The 19,752-nt window shown below is 48.9% G+C and overlaps 1 protein-coding gene across 1 annotated transcript; it reads right to left on the reverse strand.

The window, feature by feature from the left end:
• Positions 1 to 955: 955 nt before the first annotated feature.
• CFP (complement factor properdin) lies at positions 956 to 19,513 on the reverse strand. The gene is made up of 10 exons (XM_084836302.1): positions 19,402 to 19,513; positions 15,647 to 15,797; positions 14,689 to 14,855; positions 10,646 to 10,816; positions 9,832 to 10,029; positions 8,839 to 9,012; positions 6,787 to 6,981; positions 5,219 to 5,330; positions 2,608 to 2,747; positions 956 to 1,313 (listed from the first exon to the last, which is right to left on the reverse strand). Exons 1-10 carry the CDS (start codon positions 19,478 to 19,480, stop codon positions 1,309 to 1,311), a joined length of 1,392 nt encoding a protein of 463 aa, XP_084692428.1. The 5' UTR covers positions 19,481 to 19,513; the 3' UTR covers positions 956 to 1,308.
• Between the last annotated feature and the right edge of the window lie 239 nt (positions 19,514 to 19,752).

Here is a 19,752-nt window from a genome sequence, read left to right on the forward strand (position 1 = left end):
CAGGCTGGGGCAGCCTGTTTATATACACTGGGAGCTAACTCAAAGTCTAAAAAGCACCAAAGCAAATCCCCGCCTTTTCCCTGTCTGAAGAGGTAAGTGGAGCAACTTTGTTCCCTTTTGACTAGAACAGGAACAGAGCTAGGCATCTGTTTCCCTTCTCTTTCCCTGTAAAGAAGCGGGGAGGATGATGAAATTATCTGCTTCTGAGGTCTGACGCACCAAAATGAAGCGCTAGAATCTTGGTGGAAGAATAGACCGACTGTTCCCGTTTGGATTGTTTGCATGTGGGGACTGGGGGGGTCCCTTTTTTATGTTCCCCATGTAAAAAAAAAACCCTATAAATAAATCCCTCCCTCCCTCATTAGAGAGAGAGAAGCTATAGCCCAGTTTGTTTCCTTCTGTACTGGTTTTTGACTTGAAGGGAGCTGTTTATGTAGCAAAGCATTAACAAAAATAAGTGGCCCCTCCACCCACAGTGTGAAGTGGAACAGTCCATTCTACCATGTCAGGACGCTTCAGTCTCTTTCTGTTGCATTTGTTGACCAGCCATCAGTTTTATTGCGTCAGTAATACATGGGGGAGGGGGCTGAGATATGTCTAGACACCCCCACCCAAATAGAATATAATCCGGTCCTTTCTGGTAACAGTTGTTTTTAAACTTGGGGGCAGTTAGAATGTTCATAAGCATTCCATGACATCACAGCATGCGATCAAGCCAATAGGCAGTGAGGTTCCAGAGACTGTAGCTGCTTTAGGTATTTGTCCATTTTACAAGCTCCTGTAATCTTTTTCTTTTTTTTTTTTAACAAATTGAAAAACCTGCTATTTTTCAGCAAATCTACATGTTGAGTGCTTTCGATGTCTTACTCGTCTATCCACAAGCACCTTAAAATAGGGAGATGCTAAGTTTGCTCTTACACTAAAAGTAGCAAATCTTCCAAGAAGGATACACTGGTTGGATACACCATACACATTTTTATTGCAAAATTAACAATCATACAAAAACAACAATCACACAAACAATGAATTATATCAGTAAAAACATAGGTGGTGGTGGGGAACCCACTATAAACGTGAAAAAACGCTCTTCCGTGAATTAATATCCCCATTATAGTGTGTAGATACAGAAGTAACAGCGCAATTTATTATGATGATTATTCTCTGGTTCCCCGGGTCATCATTTCAAAGGGAGGAAGCCAGTGATGGGAGAGTTGCAAAGTTACAGGAAGCAGATGTCAGCATGGCTTCCCACACCCCAGTCTGTAATAGCATCCAATGCTGACATTCAGAGCATTTGCTTCTGCAAGATCAGTCTGAGGGGAAAAAATAAAGGAGAGTTGGAGTAAAAGGGGGAAACTAAGTCCTAGAAAACGCTGGAGCCTACTCTGGTTCATGTGACCTCCTCCTGTGCCCTAGTCAGACTTCAGGCTTGCAGGATCTACTCTGGTTTTTACCAGAATCCTTGAGGGGCCACCAGGTGCAAAATAGTGGCATGGTGAGGGGGCAACATCCTCTTAGAATTAAGGAATAAGGGTGCCTCTGAGCATATGCTCAACCCAGGAATTTCTTTTCAGTACCAGAACTCAGCTCACAGTCCTTTCACACCAAAATTTTCTCCTTTCTCCCCTCAACTGCCTCCCCCCCCCCCATTACGCTTTATTCCATCTCAACAGCCTAATTTAGAAGCGGGAGGTGGGGGGGCCTTCTCGTTGTTGCCATTGTTAAACAACGCAGAGTCAGAAACCCTTGCTGATCTACTGCAATTCACCCAGAGATCTACCAACAGATCCCAATTCACTTTCTTTCCACCCCTGCCCTAGTCCAGGGGTAGGCAACCTGGTGCCCTTCAGATGCTTTGAACTACAGCTCCCATTAGCCCCAGCCAGCATGGACAAGAGTCAGACATTATGGAAGAATGTAGTCCAAAACATCTGGAGAGTGCCAGCTTGGCTACCCTGGCCCTAATCCATTAGCAGCTTTGGTGGCAAGCAGACCTTACCCCAGGGGCAGGGAACCTCTGGCTCGTGGGCCAAAAGCAGGCCACGGAGGTTCCCAGCCCACTCCATGGACCCCAGCCTTGCCTCGCCCAATACAGACGTGAGGATGGAGTACCCCGCACCACACACACCCCTTTATAAGCACTGCCATCCTGCCACCCTAATGGCATCTTTTACATGGAAACCAGAAATTAGGGCTATGGGTCACCCTAGATGTTCCTCAGCTCTATGCCCCAAATCTCTCTGGGATCCTCAGTTCCAGCCTCCACGGCTGCTGATTCTTCATCCAGCAGGGAGATGGACAGGCACACACGGCTCATCCAGGCAGACTGTCATGTCGGAGATGAAAAGTCATATTTCCAGACTCCCAACAGCCACAGATCAACAGCTCCAGTGTGCAGCGGTCCCCATCACCTTCAAAACCACTGATTTCCTTTGCTTACCAATGGCTTAACTAGGACACGTCCCAAGATTGCCTTTCTGAGCTAGGCCCGAATTAGGAGCGCCATTTCTATGCCCCTCCCCACCCCCTGCGCCCACTCCCAGTGATCACACACATGTACACAGCGTTTCTCCTCCCACACAGGGATCACCATCGCTACCACCTCACCTTCACAAGGCACCACATTTTGACACGGTGTTTTTTCCACCACCTTCAGCTTCTGATTCTCCAGGGGTTGACACATGGGTACTGCAGTCCCCCAGAAGGTGATATTTTGCAGCTTCCCATTCTCCGCTTCCACTATCAATCTGCAGCCAAGAGGAAAAGATCAGGACCAAAGGCCTAGCTGGCTTGATGGTACACCTTTCCTTCCCCTCCTCTAGGGCAATTTTGATGTTTGTTTTTAAGGGAACTGACAGTAGCTTTTTAATTTTTGGATGAAATTTGCAGGGGCAGTTGTCCCTTCTGAGGGGATCTAGCCTACCCTGTTTCGGATGATTCAATGCAAGGGGATTGTGCAAGAGCAGCATTTACAATTTGAGGTTTTCAACAACAACAAAAAGGATGCACTTATCCCTCTATGTTTTTGTGGGGAATTGTTACAAAAATGAGACACAGCACAGAAGTGGCCTTCATTACGAAACCTGCAACATTGCAAAAGGCGTTTTGTGGAAGGGGAGGATTTGAACATCCAGCATTTTACAAGCAAACACCCCATGCTACATCCTCCCAGGCTCCACAGACTCCACCAAACCTCTTTCAACATTCCTGCTCCTAAGAGAGAGAGCTAGATAAGAGCTGCAATATGTTACTTCAACATCCCAGCTCCAAAGCACTGGGATTGGGGAGCCCTGGTAAAACCCTTCACTGTGATTAGAAGCTAGAGCTGCCAGTCATAAAACTATACCCCCTCTTCCCAACCTCTCTCCACCCATGTGTTTTCCTTATATCGAAGGCTTGGGGAGAAATTTAGGCACAGTCTCTGTATCTCCGTGTCCCTCAGAATCCAAGTTGCTAACATATCTTCAGGGGTATTTGGATTCAGTCTGCTTTGGAGGAGCCCTGCTTTGATTCGGGCATCCCCCAAATCTGTCTAAATCAGCCCAATTTGGCTCGGGATTCACCCAAATCTCTCTCACACACACACATACACACACCAAACACTGCCATTCAACTAACTGCAGTTAACTGACACCATTGCCGCCAAACCAACTGGTGGTTTGGGGTTGGGTCCTTGGTACTGATGCTTATTCGTCCTTATACTTGTTCATTGGTTGGGTTAATTGCTCTTAATTTATAGGATAATATATAGGATAAAGACATGGTGTTCATAAGAACATAAGAAGAGCCACACTGGATCAGACCAAGGGCCCATCTAGTCCAGCATTCTGTTCACACAGCAACCGACCAGCTGTCAACAGGAAACCCACAAGCAGGGCATGAGCACAACAGCACCCTCCCGCCCATGTTCCCCAGCAACTGGTGTACATAGGCTCACTGCCTCTGGTACTGGAGGTAGCACATAGCCCTCAAGCCTAGTAGCCATTGATAGCCTTTGTGTCCAGGAATTTGCCTTACCCCTTTTAAAGCCATCCAAATGGGTTGCCACCATTACGCCTTGGGGTAACGAATTCCATAGCTTGACTATGGACATGAGTGCAACAGCACCTTCATATTCATTAAGGCTCCAGAAGGACTGAGAACTGGGTCCACTGACACCTGCCAGGCAAACATTTAACAGGCGAAGCTTTCCCTGGCATGGAAATAGAGCAATGGGCTGCTCGTCGCTGCTGGCTTCGTTTCAGCATGTCAAGCTACAGTTAAAAGCCACAGGGGGAGAGGGCTCCAGTAAAAGAAGATGGCGTCCCTAGTCCCCAAGATGACCGGTGCCAGTTGCTAGCAAGCTAAGGTGACCCGCAGGGCTGACCCAAGACACTGTCCTTCCTCAGGTGAAGGACAATCCAGCGCCCCCCACCCCTATGAAAAGACACCGACCACATTAGCAGTTAAATGCTACTCCAACAGTGGTGACGGGACCGCCTCCTCAGACGAGCTGAGGGGCACAGGGCAGGCTGTGTGGTGCACACAGCTCTGTCCTTCAGTACCCCCTCACGGCCGTTTCCACACACCCCACCTCTGCTTCCTGATGTGGCCGCCTCACTCTGCCCAGTGGTACGGCCAGCCACAGCGACCCTGAGACAAAGGAGCATAAGCCTCTTGTGCCTTTAACAGCTGTAGAAGAGGGGATTTCAGCAGAAGTAAAGGCCAGTGTGGTGTAGTGGCTAGAGTGTTGGACTGGGACTCGGGAGACCTGGGTTCTAGTCCCCACTCGGCCATGAAGCTCATTGGGTGTCTTTGGGCCAGTCATTGACCTTCAGACTAGCCTACCTCACACGGGTGTTGTGAGGAAAAAATGGAGAGGAGGAGGATCATGTATGCTGCCTTGGGTTCCTTGGAAGAAAAGGCAGGATATAAATGTAACTGAGGGTGAGAAGAGACATTGTTGAAATTCCTTCTTGTCAAGGGGCAGAAGGTCACCCCCGCCCTCAGAATGTCCACCTCATATATGAGGAGGGAAGAGGGACCCCTCCTCAGTTCTGCTGGATCACCACTGCAACTTAATGGTGTCTGTCCTCATTCGGTATCAGCAGCCGTTGGCCACAGTTAAGCGAGTTCAAAACTGGGTTCACGTTGCACTGCAGACTTGCCCTTTGAATGAAATGGCTCCGTATTTCTGTCCCCCAGCCCAGCCCACCCGTTTCCTTCATTTCAGACTCACGGGAAATTGGGGTATGTGGGCTTGCACACCCTCTCGCGGGATTTCATCGGGTTTGGCCCACACGGCGGCTCACAGAGGCCCCAAGGACTCCAGGCTGTCCAGGCTCCTTGCACTGAGAGAAAACCATACAAATCAGACCAACGGGCTTTCTCTCCCACGCCTGCAATCGCTGCCTGTTGAGCGATTACAGTACCATGTTCTAAAGGCGATCGTGGTGTAGCAGCTGGAGCAGGGGTAGGAAGCCCCTTTCAGCCTGAGGGCCAGATTCCATTCCGGAGAAGCTCTCAGGGCTCACATACCAGCAGTGGGTGGGGCCAAAGGTAAAAGGGGGCAGGATGAAAAATCCCACCACCACCCCCAGCATATTTTAGCTTAAAAATCTTACTGCAACTAAGAACATAAGAAGAGCCCTTCTAGATCAGATGGAAGGTCCATCTAGTCCAGCATTCTGTTCAGACAGCGGCCAACCAGCTGCTTGTGGGAAACCCCCAAGCAGGACCTGAATGCAACAGCACCCTCCCGCCCATGTTCCCCTGCTGCAGCTGATGTACACAGGCATATCGCCTCTGATATTGGAGGCAGCACGCAGCCCTCAGGACTAGTAGCCACTGATAGCCTTCTCCTCCAGGAATTTGTCTAACCCTCTTTTAAAGCCATCTAAATGGGTGGCTTTCACTACATCATGTGGCAGTGAATTCCATAGTTTGACTATGGGCTGTGTGAAGAAGCCCTTCCTTTTCTCTGTCCTGAATCTCCCACCAATCAGCTTCATGGGATGGCTCCACTGGGTTCTAGAACTGTTAGAGAGGAAGAAAAATGTCTCCCTATCCACCTTCTCCACACCATACATAATTTTGTACACCTCTATCATGTCTCCCCTACTCACCCTTTTTAAGCTAAACAATCCCAGACATTGTAACCTTTCCTCATAGGGGAGCTGCTCCAGCCCCTTGATAATTTTAGTTGCCCTTTTGTGGAGAACCTTTGTCAGGGGTGCCTGAGAAGAAAAGCAACAGTTGACAAGGTTCCTGAAGGACAGCTTGGTTCACCAAGCACTGTGCAACAGGGGAGCCTTTAGGGAATACATTCCCTATAGGGTGCTGAGACCCAATAGTCCCACCAAATGCTCTGTGTGAACTGTGCCCCCAGACTTGTGTCAATTTGGGAAACATTCTCTGAGAGGACATTTGTAGATCATTGGTCCGAGTAGGAATTGCTTCACTAGATGAGGACCACCTATGCCCAGTATTCTGTCTCCAGTGGTGGCCTGCACGGTGCCTTTAGGCACTCACAAGAAAGGCAGGAAGGTCATAGCTTTCTCCTGTCATTCACCCCCAGCATTCAAAGATATGCGGCTGCTGTTCACGGAGGTTCCCTGTAGTTATAGCTTTTCATATACCTATTCTCTACAAGTGCATTTAATCCTTTTTTCCCTGGAGTCATCCAAACTGACAGCCGTCATCACAAGGCTCCCTCGCAACACCTGAAGGGCATTTCTGAAGCTTTGCCTTCCAGCAGTTCTGAGGCCCGGCAGCTCCACCCGTCTTTCCTTACCACCAAATACTCACAAGTGCAAAACTGGATATTGTAGCAGCTTCGCGATTCATATTGGTTTCCTAGACAGCGCTTGCCATCGTGCAACCGTCCAGCACATTTCCTGGTCCTTGACTGAATGGCAGGGATCTCTTCACAACTGATCTTGATCCCTGAGCCAATCCGGGAACAGGTGCTCCAAGAGGTCCACTGGGTCCACTGACCGTCCACTGCGTGGAGCGTTAAAAAAAGGGATCAGGAACCAACACTGAGAATGGCTGAGGGAAGTCAGCCCTGAAGACAGATTCACTGGGAGGGGATCTCGGAAGTCACTACTGCCTCTGGGACCAAGGCCATCAATGTTTCTTTTTCCAGGGGTGCAGAGCACTGAGATTTTGCCCCTGCTCCCTATATTTTGGGCAGAACGATCCAAGGGAAGCAGGAAGAGGAGGTCTGTGGAAGAGGTGTGGCCATTTCCTTCCCCAACCTGGGTCCCTCCAGATTGGTCAGACTGCAACTCCCATCAGCCCCAGCCCAATGGATGTGGGTCCAACCCAATGTGTGTGAATTACTTTGAATGCTCTAAAGATGCCTACCCTAACCGGGTGCCCTCCAGATGTCTTGAACTACAACTCCCAACATCCCCCAGCCAGCCATGCTGGGCTTTGTAGTCCAACACATCTGGAGGACACCAAGTTGGGGAAGGCTCGGGAGGGGCGTTTCCTTCCCTTTCCAATGGGAGGGAATTTACTACACCAGCTCTTGAGCAGACGTCATTTCTGGCTCTGCTTCAGGCATGTTGGGGGAACATGGGGGCATCCCAACACAGCCCCAAGCCACCCTTTTTCTGGCCTCGCTGTCAACGGAGCACCACCAACGGAGAGCTCCACTGTTGTCCAGAGCTGACTTCCCCCTCTGCCCGTGAAGAGAAAGGTCTGCACCATCCAGCAGCCCTTTGGCAGGCCTCTTTCGTTTGTCCCCCCCACCCCACCCCACCTCAAGTCAAGCAAACAAAATAACAGAAAATTACCCACAAAAGTTGAATTTTTAAAAAATAACGTTTAATGTATACAGTTGGGTCAAGGCCAAGGTGGGATATGCCTTAATCTCAGTGGGACACATTAATCAAGATTAACTTGAGTCCTGTTGATTTCAATCTGACTAAAGCAGAGGTGGGCAACTTGTGTTCCTCCATATGTTGCCAGACTACAACTCCCATCATCCCTCACCACTGACTATCCTGGTTAGGGCTGATGAGAGCTGCAATCCAACAATATCTCGAGGACCACAAGTTTCCCACCTGCCCCGGACCAAAACACAGCTGGCTTACAGTGCAATCCTATACATGTTTACTTGGACGTAAGTCCCACTATGCTCAATGGGGCTTACTCCCAGGTAAGCATGCATGGGACTGCAGCATTCATCTGGAATGCTTGGAAATACTGGCATTTCAGCCAGTTTTTTTCTCTCTACCTTCACACCTCACTCAGCTACGTTGCACAAGTTCAACATTCACAAGAAAACCGCCCCTGCCCTCTCTGGTGGCTACTGGGCCTCAGGGGAGCTGTTTGCAGCAAGGACCACCTTTGGGAGCAAAAAAGCAACAGGGGAGGGTGCAGCTTGGAAACTGGTGAGAGGAGCACATTCCTGATCAGCACCTCAGCGCCAGTGCTTTTTTCTTCAAAATAAAAGTGTCCAATTTAAGCATGCTTTTTTTTTTTTTTAAGTGTGCTTACCATAATGTGATCCGGAAAGAGAGAGAGAGAGAGAGAGAAAGAGACTGAGTCTTACCTGGTGATAATGAGGCAGGAAGTCCTGAACCCACCTCCCTTTGCCGCAACCCTCCAGCACTTAGCTTGGGGATGGGGGACGGGTGGCTCTCTAGATGCGGATGGACTGCAACTCCCATCCGCCCTAGCCAGCACAGCCAATGGTGAGGGATGATGGGAGTTGCAGCCCGACGACATCGGGAGGGCCCCATGTTCCCCACCTCTGACTTAGCTCAGTGTCTGCCTCTGTGCTCAGGCTGTGGATCCGCAGTTCCCAGCAGCTCCCACATCCCACCCCCCCAACTCATTCTCCTCTACCTGGGCAGGGCACCCCAGTCTTGCAGGTGTAACTGCGCATCTCTGGTCCCAGGCAGGCCTTCCCTCCATGCCGTGGTGCAGGGTTGTCGCACAGACGCCTCTCCGCCACCCGGCCGACCCCACAGGTCACCGAGCAGGAACCGGTGGGCTTCCAGCTGCCCCAGTTGCCGTCCTCTGTGGGGCAATGCAAAGACAGGGAACACAGAAGGAGTGAACGCTGAAAGAACCTCGGGGTTGCTCAAACAGCGGCATCCCAGAAAGTGCCCCGGAGGCAGCCCCCACCCCCAGCTCTAAAATGGTGCAGCTGCCAGTTTGGCCTCCCCCAACTTGGTGCCCTCCAGACGTTGCAGACTACAATGCCCATCAACCCCAGCCAGCATAGCCAATGGTCAAGGATAATGTGTCTGGGACTACAAATCCCATCCTCTCCAGTCACCATGGTCCATGGTCAGGGATGATGGGAGGGCACCAGGTTGGTGAAAGGTGGTCTTTGTGGCATGGAAGTATCTTCTTTGGGGACATTAGAGGAGCTTCACTGGGAATTTCATCAGGCTGTCCATTGCGGAACGAGTTGGTACTGGGCCTCAAGAAACGGAGTCTCTGTTCCTTTCCTTTATGAGATTATCACCAGGCTGAAGGGCAAAGAATCAGGGTCGGCCCAAGACATTTTGCTGCCTGAAGTGAAGCAAAAGAGGGCGCCCTCTCCCACCTACCCTGTGCACAAAAGCCGACTGGACTGGCAGAGGAATCTGTCACTGATGATGGGTCAGGTCCTCCACTGCACCAGAAGGCAGCAGCCTAATTTAGGAGGCACAAAGCAGGCCACAGGGCACCCAGGTCTCTCCTCCAACAGTTTGCTGCCACCTCCCAGCATCTGCCGCTTGAAACATCTGCTTCACTCTGCCTAATGGTAGGGACCTTGCAAGGGCATAGGGGACACCACTTACAACTTGCTAGCGGGAGGAGGCGGAGGTTATCTTATGGGGCTCTTACTTGGACAGTAGGGCAGTCCCGCGCAGTCCCGGTAATCTCGGTCCCCTCCTGGGCACGGGTTGCCACGTGGGGACACAGATGGCTCGGGGTTGTTGCACTGACGTTGGCGTTGCTGGCTGGGCTTTGGGCCAGTGCCTTCAGGAGTGCAGGTGGCAGAGCAGGGCCCCCAGTTCCCCCAGCTGCCCCAGTTTCCATGGGCTGCATGAGAAGAGAAGGATGAAGGGGTTAGTGGGAAGGAGGTGTCATGGGTGGGAAGTGGGCAGGCACAGCTCCCCTCAAGTATACTCATCTCCATTCATCCCTGATGAGCAGCTCTCTCCATCTGCTCGCAGTACATCCCTTCGCATCTCCATTTCTCCATCAGCTCATCCATCCGCAATGCTGCTCCGCTATCCACATTTCCCTTAGCGTGTTCACCACTCTCTACCCAGCCTTATTCCCTCTCACTCATCTGTTCTCAGGCGCCTTTTATTTACGCATCGAAGGAAGCGTGACAGCTTGCAACTGAATAAATAAAAGCTGCCTCTCCTTGTTAGAAGGAAACACCGATTTTAATCTTTTCATTTTTCATTCCATATTACAGTAGTGCTGCCTTTAAAAAAAAAGTGTACCCCTCACCTTGCATCCCCAGGGCTTAAAACTGGCTTCTCATCAATTAATCAACTGAAGTTGTAGTTTATTAATCTACTAGAGATTGCAGTATTATCTATATCCAATCCTCTCTTCCCCCTCCATTTCCCCGACCACTTGTTCCATCCATTTCCCCATAATGCCATTCTCCTATCCAGCTCTTCCTCCAGTTGCCAAAACTTACTTGGGCAAACCTGGCGTGTGTCACAATGCTGTGTCTCTCTGAGGTCTCCGGCACAGGTTCCTCCACAGACCGGTGCTGGATTGGTGCAGGTTCGCTCCTTTGTCTGGACCCCTTTGAGGCAGGTCACTGAGCAAGGGGACCAGGTGCCCCATCCTGACCAGCCTCCCATCACTGCAGGGAGATAAGGGCTGACATTAAGGAACAGGCCTGTGGGAGTTCTCCCCCCACCCCATGACCATGGTATGAATCATTCCACACCCTGTCAGAGGCGGGAAGATGCCATTTCCTTATGAGGAGAGTTTTGAAGGAGAGGAAATGAAAGTGATAAAATAAGATCTCGCATATGGCAAGATAATATGTTTTTATTAACCAACAGGCCCTGGTTTTATACCCACGATTTCAAAAGTGGATTAGGATCGTCACTCCGCACATATAACCATGCATTAAAAGGATTAAAATGGGGGGGGGGGGAATACACCCTTGTTCTAACTACTCGGACTGCAAATATGAAAGACTAGTTGTGGGATGGGAAAAAGCAAAATCCATTCGGTGGGTGGGTCTGCATGCATGGTTCACATTGGTAGGGTTGCGAACTTTTCCACCAGCCACTGTAGCTGTGCCTTTAAGAACATGGCTTTCCGAAACATTTGGTTTATTGACAATTGCCCAAATGCAGCATACGTGGAGGCAAGCAGCAGAAGTACTCCTAGCAGAAAGCAACGCGACTGTTTCAAATCACATGCCCAGAATGCATCCCAAAGTCCCTTCCACTAAAATCACAGCACAGTTCAGCTCTCTCTCAGCCCCCTGTCAATAACTGCTTCTCACACACAAACACCTTACATCAGCCCCCCACCCTTAGTTGGAGTGGGAGATGGGGAAGGATGAGTCATCTTACTATACAACCTCTCCCATTCAAAACATGATCTTATTCCACCTGAAGCTGGGACTTTGTTCTCTGATAGTACTTCCCTTCCAAACACTAGGTAAAACAGGGGTGGGCAACTTTTTGCCCCTGGAAAAAATGGAGCCCCTGCCCCATGGCCTGCTGAAAAATTACAGTTACAAATATAATCAAGTGGCATCCATAAAACCAACTAATTTTTACCCTTTGGGCACCCCATAGCCACTATGGATGCCATTTCCCACCCCCAATTATTATTTCTTTTACTGAATATGAGGAGCAGCAGGACAAGGGAAGGTGCATGCAGCCTACAGGCTGCATTTTGCACACCACTGAGCTAAAACCACCCCATTTGGCTTCCACTGATTTGGCTAGGGCACCATCTAAAATTATCTCCAGTTTTATTAACATAACAACTGTCTAGTTTCTCTCTATTTCTGTTTCCACCTACCTAGGAATCTGTGTATTTTTTCCTAATGGAGTGACTTTGAGTAAACAGTTCACTTTTATGTTTTAAAAAATGGGGGACCTACCATTGTTTGTTTCTTCTTCCCAGCAACCCTTGGGAGGGTCCCAAGTTTACGTTGAAACCATCTCAGTACCTGGTAGAGCAGAGGTGGGCAACTTGTAGGCCAAAACATCTGGAGGGTTACAACTCCCATCATCCCTCACCTTTGGCTGTGCTGGATGATGAGAATCGTAAGCCAAAACATCTGGAGGGCCACAAGTTGCCCATCCCTGTGGTAGAACGTGCAGCCTCCTCCCACTTTCCATCTTAGGACTATAACCAAATGTAAACTCCATGGCTGATTTTTTTTCAGCCAGTTTTCCTGTCCTCGACACCTTTTTTTTTTTATCTTGTTTACCATTTTGCCTGAATAAGAGTTCTAAAGAAATTGAAAGCTTGTGCAGTATTTTATGACCATTGAGCTGGCCTAATCATGATATTATGATAATATGGATTTTCGTATTCCATGGAATCTAGCGATTTATTTACCATGAGCTCTCACTGAGGAAACATTAGTCACCCACCCTAAGCTATTAAGCCACCAGCAACTTGTTTTAACCAAGGAAGGTTGTCCAGTCACTGTAACAATGCACACAAACCCTTCCCTGTAAAACCAGCATGAAGGGATTCCTCTGAACTTCTGATCCAGGGCAGCCCCAACCCTCTACCCTGAATTCTTTGCCCAAAGGTCGGTGTTCCCTGCACAAATGCTATTCATACCTGGGACAAGTGACTACATGCTCGCCAGACCTTATTGTGACACCCCGATATATAAGTGGGCAAGCATGCTGAAAAAATTTTTTGTGTGTGGATCGTGTATTTATCTGCATGTCAGCATCGTGCACTCATATAATGAGACCTAAACTTCCTGGTTTCTGTAATCAGTAAGCCATATTAGTCAGTAATACGGTCAGACAAATGTATTTAGATATGGCTTTACAAAATATGACTATACTTCTTCAAAAGAGAGAGCGAGCTATTTACTGAAGATGAAGCCCCAAGATTCAGCTCATCTACAAAAGACAGGGAGCTGGAGCTATAAGTGGAGACGAAAGCTAAAGATTCAGCTCATATTTTAAAATCAAAGTAATGTGGACTGGAGCAGGGGGGAATTCAACAGTTACAAGAACCCACAGTAATTAGAAATCAGAGAAGATCACAGTGACATACACAGATGGAATAACTCTAGCTAGCCACAATCAAAGTTACTGAAAATGTAGGTTGGAGAGAGATGCCCAAGTGGTAGACTGGATTCAACCCCTGAATCAACTTTAGTTGACCTTCAATGGCCCTTCAAAACTTTAATTAATGCATGTGTGTGTTTTTAAAAAAAGCATTCCTGGTAAGGAAAAGATGTAACTAGCCTCCATGCGGGTTTCACAGAAGTGTTATCTTATCACTATCACGTGGAAAAGCAAAGAGTCTCTTTGGGAAACCCTGCACAAAGCACATTTGTACCTTTCGGCCCCACTCTCAGCCGATGACCTCATACTGTGCAAAAGGACACATTTGCTGCTACGTCATGTCAGGTTTATCCTACAGCTGACTGAACATGATGTCGCCAAGATAGTTTTGGCCCCTGGGCTTCTATCAACGGGTCAGAGTTCCACCCTTGCAGCTCAAGAGATGATGGCCGTACCTAATTTAGATTTACATGAGCCACAAATGAAAAGAAATTCATAGAAGGGAGCTTAAGACTCTGGGTAAATCAGATGCAGAAGACAAGAGGCCCAATTCAAGATGCTGACACTTACCTTTAAAGCCCTGAAGAGCTCAGGACCCAAATGACTGGAAGAGCACCTCTTCTGATACCAGTCATCGCAAGATCTTCTGCTGAGGCCCTACTCCAGCTCTACTCCAGGGGTTGGACTCGATGGTCTTATAGGCCCCTTCCAACCCTACTATTCTATGATTCTATGATTCAGACTTCCCCAGCCTGGTGCCCTCCAGATGTGTTGGACTACAACTCCTAGCATCCCCTAGCAAGAGGACACTTGGTTGGTAAAGGCTGCCTTAATCCAAGTGCCTTCCTGATCAGAAGTCGGTTATTTAGTCACCAAGGATAGGGCTTTCTCCATTTATATTAAGGGCATAGGATTGCAGCCTTAGAACCTAACTTTAGTCAGGGGAAGTGGGCATCGCCTTGTGCCCACTAAGACCAAGGACAGACATAAAATCTGTAGAGCAGCGGCTTGGAAACACCCACACTGTGTGCAGCCCAAATGTACCTTCTTCCCTACAGAGCTGAGGAATGAAAAAGAAAAACAGTTCTGCAGGTTCCTAGCAAAAGCCAATTGTGGATGGCACTGACTGGTTAACACCTGTGATGTCCCAAACACATAGTCCCCACCATCTCTCTCTCTCTCTCTCTTCTAAACAAAAATGTGGTGCTTTAGAGAGAAAAAAAGTAAAAATACAAAACTGGGCAGCACACTTAAAGCAGAGTGGGGGGACAGGCAAGACTGGCAGCTAACCTGGCATTTGACTTCATAGATTGTTTGCAAACCCTCAAGCTAATTGGAAGTCAGGTTCATACGAAGGGTAAAGGACCCCCTACGACTTCAGCAGTACATCTGGCTTCACCTTAAGTACAAGGCACATGACACAGAACAGTAGAGCAAGGGTGCTTACGGGGACAACAGTCCTTCAGAGCACAGGATTGCATTTCCCACTCGCGTTTGCTCTCCTGACAAGTGCCCTCGCCACGTCCATGGCATATCCGGCTGCGCCGCTGGACCCCTTCCGTGCAAGAAACGGAGCAGGGAGCCCATGGGGACCATTCACTCCACGCAGCTGCCCTGTGGGAAGAGACAGAGAAAGGAAGGCAAGTCAAGGGGACAGCAGAATGGGATGTGGGCCAAATTAAAACACACGTGTGTGTACTCTTATGAGGAAAATTCCAAATCTACACCACGGCAGTCCCTTTTTTAGGACCTACCAAAATGTCACAAAATGATGAGCAAGCTTTGGAGTTCTCCAGAACTCTTCATTAGGCTGGATGTTAAGTAAAAACAAGGGGTAGGGCAGAGGGGCAGAGGGAGATAAACAAAAGTTGAAGTTGCAGCCACTATGACCTGGTTTGCACAAAATGACAACCCAGGTTTGTCGCTGAATCATGGGTTGTCATTACATACACTATGAACCCTGCACTATGATTTAACCATGGGTTGTGAACCATGGACAACCCCAGAAGAGAACACATGATTTGTTGTTGGGTTGTGAACTCTGGGTTGTTCATGGTTAACAACGCATACTTAAACTTGGATTCACATGTAATGACAGCCATTGATAAAACAACAAACCATACTCAACTCATACTCTGGGCTGTCATTATGTACAAACCAGGTCTACATCTGCATTTAGTCAAAAAGCTATTAATACAGTCAAGCAGCCCCATGGCAGGCGGCTGGGAATCATAAACGCCCCCCCCGCCCCCGTTCACAATTTACTATGGTTTCAAAAAGCAGGTGTCAGGGTCACAGTGGGCAATGGGTGGGCTATATTTGGGGATCTTAAGCAAGAGTTGGATTGGTCGTTGAGTGGAGAGCAGATGGACTGGTAAGCAAGAACGAGCCAGCATTTCACTCACCGGCAGGACCGGCAAGGCCCATTCTGGTTCACCCGGAAGCCATATTTGTTATTTAAGCAGCATTCATCTGTGGTTACTCCGTCCCCCAGCAGGTCACTGCAGGTTCCTGCTGTCCCGTCAAATGCTGCATAGCACAGAATATTCTGTGCCTCTGAAACAAGGAACTCAGCTAAGACCTGGCCAACCACAAGCAGAGGGATAAATATTCCCTTCTTGAACACACACAGATGCACATTTGTACACACACACACACACACACACACTCCTATCTGGGGAAGGAAAACCCTACATGTGTGCCATTACGCTTTGCATTCATTCATCTCAGAGCATCAATCACCCACTCATCAGTTCTGTCCTCAAAATCACTAATGCAGGTTAGAGAGTGCCAGTGGAGGCTGGTGGCTCTAATGTCAGTGGGGCAATGAGTCCGCTCCGGGTTTCAGTCAGAACCAATCAGAACTCTAAAGGAGCTATCCAAGGTAAGGAAGCACCTTGGATAGCTCCTTTAGAGTTCTGACTGGTTCTGACTGAAACCCGGAGTGGATGCACCACCCAATGACATCCTCCACTGGAAAATGCCTATTTCACCCATATGCCTGCGTTAAAAGTAAAGGGGGAAATGTCCTGTTTCTTGCTCTCGTTAAACATCCTGACGTGGGTAGTAGCAGAGGGTTGCCAAGTCACAACTTTTTCTTGCAGTAAAAGAAGTAGGGGTGGGGTGAGGAGGCCTGGCTCTTTTAACAAAGCTTTGATATGGAGGAATGAGTGGCTGACAGGACAAGGACAGTTGCTGCCTGAGGCAAAACATACGGAAGCCAACCAGACTGGCCATTGAATCTTACTTCTTACACTGGTGATAGGACAGAAGTCCTCTGCCGCACCTGAGGGTGGTGGGCTCGCCTGAGGGTGCAGGGCAGGCCGCGTGGTACACACAGCTCTGACCTCCAACCGCGGGGAGTAGGTTCCTGAGGAATGGCTGAACAGGGGCTGCCACCGTTGCTCCCTACCCACCCCCTACCCCGCCTGAGGTAGCAGCCTCACTCTGCCTCGTGGGAAGGCTGCCCCAGTAGGTGAAGTTTCTCATGGTATGGGACTAATAATTACTGCTGGCTCCTCCATGCAAATCATACTGCTCTGCAGGGGTGGGCAACTTTTGGCCCTCCAGATATTTTGGCCTACAACTCCCATCAGCCCTAGACTGCATGGCCAATGGTGAGGGATGATGGGAGTTGTAGGTCAAAATGTCCACAGGGCCACAACTTGCCCAGTGCTGTTTTAGAGGGACAGCTGAACGGGTCAGTTCATAAGTTGCTGCCTCAGCAACCTAGAGGTGTATTATTTATTTATTACATTTATATCCCGCCTTTTGGCTTCCTTAAGGAACCCAAGGTGGTGTACATAATCCTCCTCCTCTCCATTTTATCCTCACAACAACAACAACCCTGTGAGGTGTGTTGGGCTGAGAGTCTGTGACTGGCCCAAAGCCACCCAGTGAGCTTCCATAGCCAAGCGGGGACTAGAACCCTGATCTCCCGACTCCCAGTCCAACACCCTCGCCATGCTGGCTCTGAGGTCTGAGCTATACTTGAACACTCCTGATGAAGTGGGAGACTGCGACCTCGCAGCTTCTCGGCCTCATTCCTCCCAGCCAGGGCTAGTTCCAGCTTTGAGGGGTCCCTGAGCAAAGTGCCCTCTGGTGGTCCCCTTCGGGAGGGTCCATGGCTCAGTGGTAGCGTACCTGCTGTGCATGCACAAGGTCCCAGGCCCGATCCCCGGCATCACCAGGTAGGACTGGGAAAATTCCTGCCTGAAACCCTGGACAGCCATGGCTGCCAGTCACCGTCGACAATACTGGGCTAGATCGGCCAGTAGTCCAACTCCATATATGGCAGCTTCCTATGTTCCATTGGTGGGCCCAGCGGGCTTATCTGTTGATGTTGGCAGCAGCACTGGGGCAGCAGCACGCGGCTGGGTCTGGCCGCCATTTTGATTTCCCACAATGCTCCGGACATAGTGTTTCCTTGGGGCATTGTGGGAATTTTAAATGGCACCTGGAGCCCACCACCCAGGACTGCTCGGAGCACCAGATGAGCATTTTTTGGAAAGGGAGACCCAAGGCAACTATCAGTGGTAGGCTAAAGCCGCCTAGAAGAACTTCAGTAATTTCTGGATTTGGCCAGAGATCATTTTCAGCTAGGGGGTATTCCTCATATTTAGATCTCAACCCATTACACATTAGGCATTGAAACAAGGAATGCAGCCACTCTCCAACTATTCCCTGAGCAACAAATGAAATGGGAAGCTAAATTAGCCTCTACCAGAAGCTGGGCCACCTTTGTAGCAGCCTCAATCCTATGGAACGTTTGTACTCTCTCCTTCCTGCTGGCTTTCTGAAGAAAGGCACCCGTTTTGTTTGTTTGTTTGTTTGTTTTGGCTTTTGCTGTTCTATTTGTCTTGGAGGGAGGGTTGTTTGCTGAGTTTCAGTTCATCACTCCAGCTATTTCTCATGTTCAGAGGTGAGTGCTGTTGCTTATGTAGGCCAGGGGTAGACAGAAAGTAGGTCTCCAGATTTGGGGGACTTCAGCTCCCAGTATGCCTGACCATTGACCATGCTGACAGGGGCTTCTGGGAGTCGAAGTCACAAATACCTAGAGAACTACTTTCTGCCTACCCATGATGTTGACAAAACAAACAGCACCATCCATGCATAAGAGGGAAGTATCAGCAGACTAGGGAAAATCCCAAGGATTTCAGATGTTCAAAAATCTTTAGGAAAAAAGCCTAAGGGGAAGAACCCCCTGACCCACCCCCACCCCAAATAGTCCAGTGAGGACTGAGCATGCTCAGTGGCCACAAAATACTGATTGACTGTTGCATGGGGAGGTGGGATAGAAAACCAGATGGGAGGGGGAAATGGAATGGAGTATTCTGAACAAAAGCATTCCACACTGCAACTTTTTGTTGCAGTTTCCACTTGTTGCATTGTATTATTCTTGTTTAAGTATTTTATTCTAATTTTGTAAACCACTGTGAATAATGACATACAAATATTTTAAATAAATGTCTCCAATTATAAGGGGGCTTTCTGTATTGGCCCTCCTGGATGGCAAACAGTCCTCTGCTGAAACCACATGAGACTCCAAGCTCTTCTTATGGAAGATTTAATAAGAACCAATAGATAAATCCCATACCCGTGAGAAACTTTAATCACATAATAGGCGACTTTCACGTTATTTAGCTTGGCCATCTCAGATTGCATGCACAGATCTTTCTCTCTGTTCTTAAACTGAACTTTCACTGCGGCAGGCTCATATCACAATTCCACAAGTTTCCTAAACACCTCTGCCTATAAGCTAAATATGCCATGTTCCCGCCCAACCTGTGCTTAACCTCTCTGCACACCAGGCAGAAATTCAACAGGCACTTTTCCTCCATGCTGGGAAAAGGATAACAGTCACTGAACCCCTGCCTGTTGTGCAACTGTTAAAAAGCACAGCTGCTTTGTTTTTTTAAGAAGTGGCGACCAAACACAACCTGTCACTAGGGTTGCCACCTCTTAAAAACCGGACTTGTCCCTGTCCTGTAAGAGCTGCCCATACACAGAAATAAAGCAGGTCAGGTTTTCCCCAGTACAGGGGTCAGTGGCATGAGGGGCATTACTAGCTTAATTTCTGCCAGTGTTAAAGGCACAGGAGCAGCAGGAGGAAAAAAGGTGGCAACTCTTCCTGCTATGCAAACCTCCCTCTCCCCTTTACCTGCAGGAGCCTCCCGGCCCCCAAACCACCAGGACACCACTAATAGGAGCGGGAAGCGATTCACCCAAAAGATCCCCATGGTTGCCTCTGTGTGCAAACAGAGGGAATGAATGGCCTGGCCAAGAAAGAGAAGGCTTTGAGCAGAAACAGCCAGGGGAAGTCCCAGGCCAGCCCCTCCGGTAACACCCGAGCCTTGTGACTCAGCCCTTGCGGGTGGAGCGCCACCGGGATTTTGTAACTTCTGCAGTGAGGGACTAAAACCTTGCAGAGGAAAAAGAGGGTCTGTAGGGGTGAGGAAACACGATGAAGCAAGAGGCCTCCAGTGTAAGGGAACTCAAGTTTACATCCATA

Source organism: Heloderma suspectum, chromosome 2 (assembly GCF_057233095.1).
Source record: "Heloderma suspectum isolate Gila_16-S chromosome 2, 16-S_ref, whole genome shotgun sequence".
Lineage (NCBI taxonomy): Eukaryota > Metazoa > Chordata > Lepidosauria > Squamata > Helodermatidae > Heloderma > Heloderma suspectum.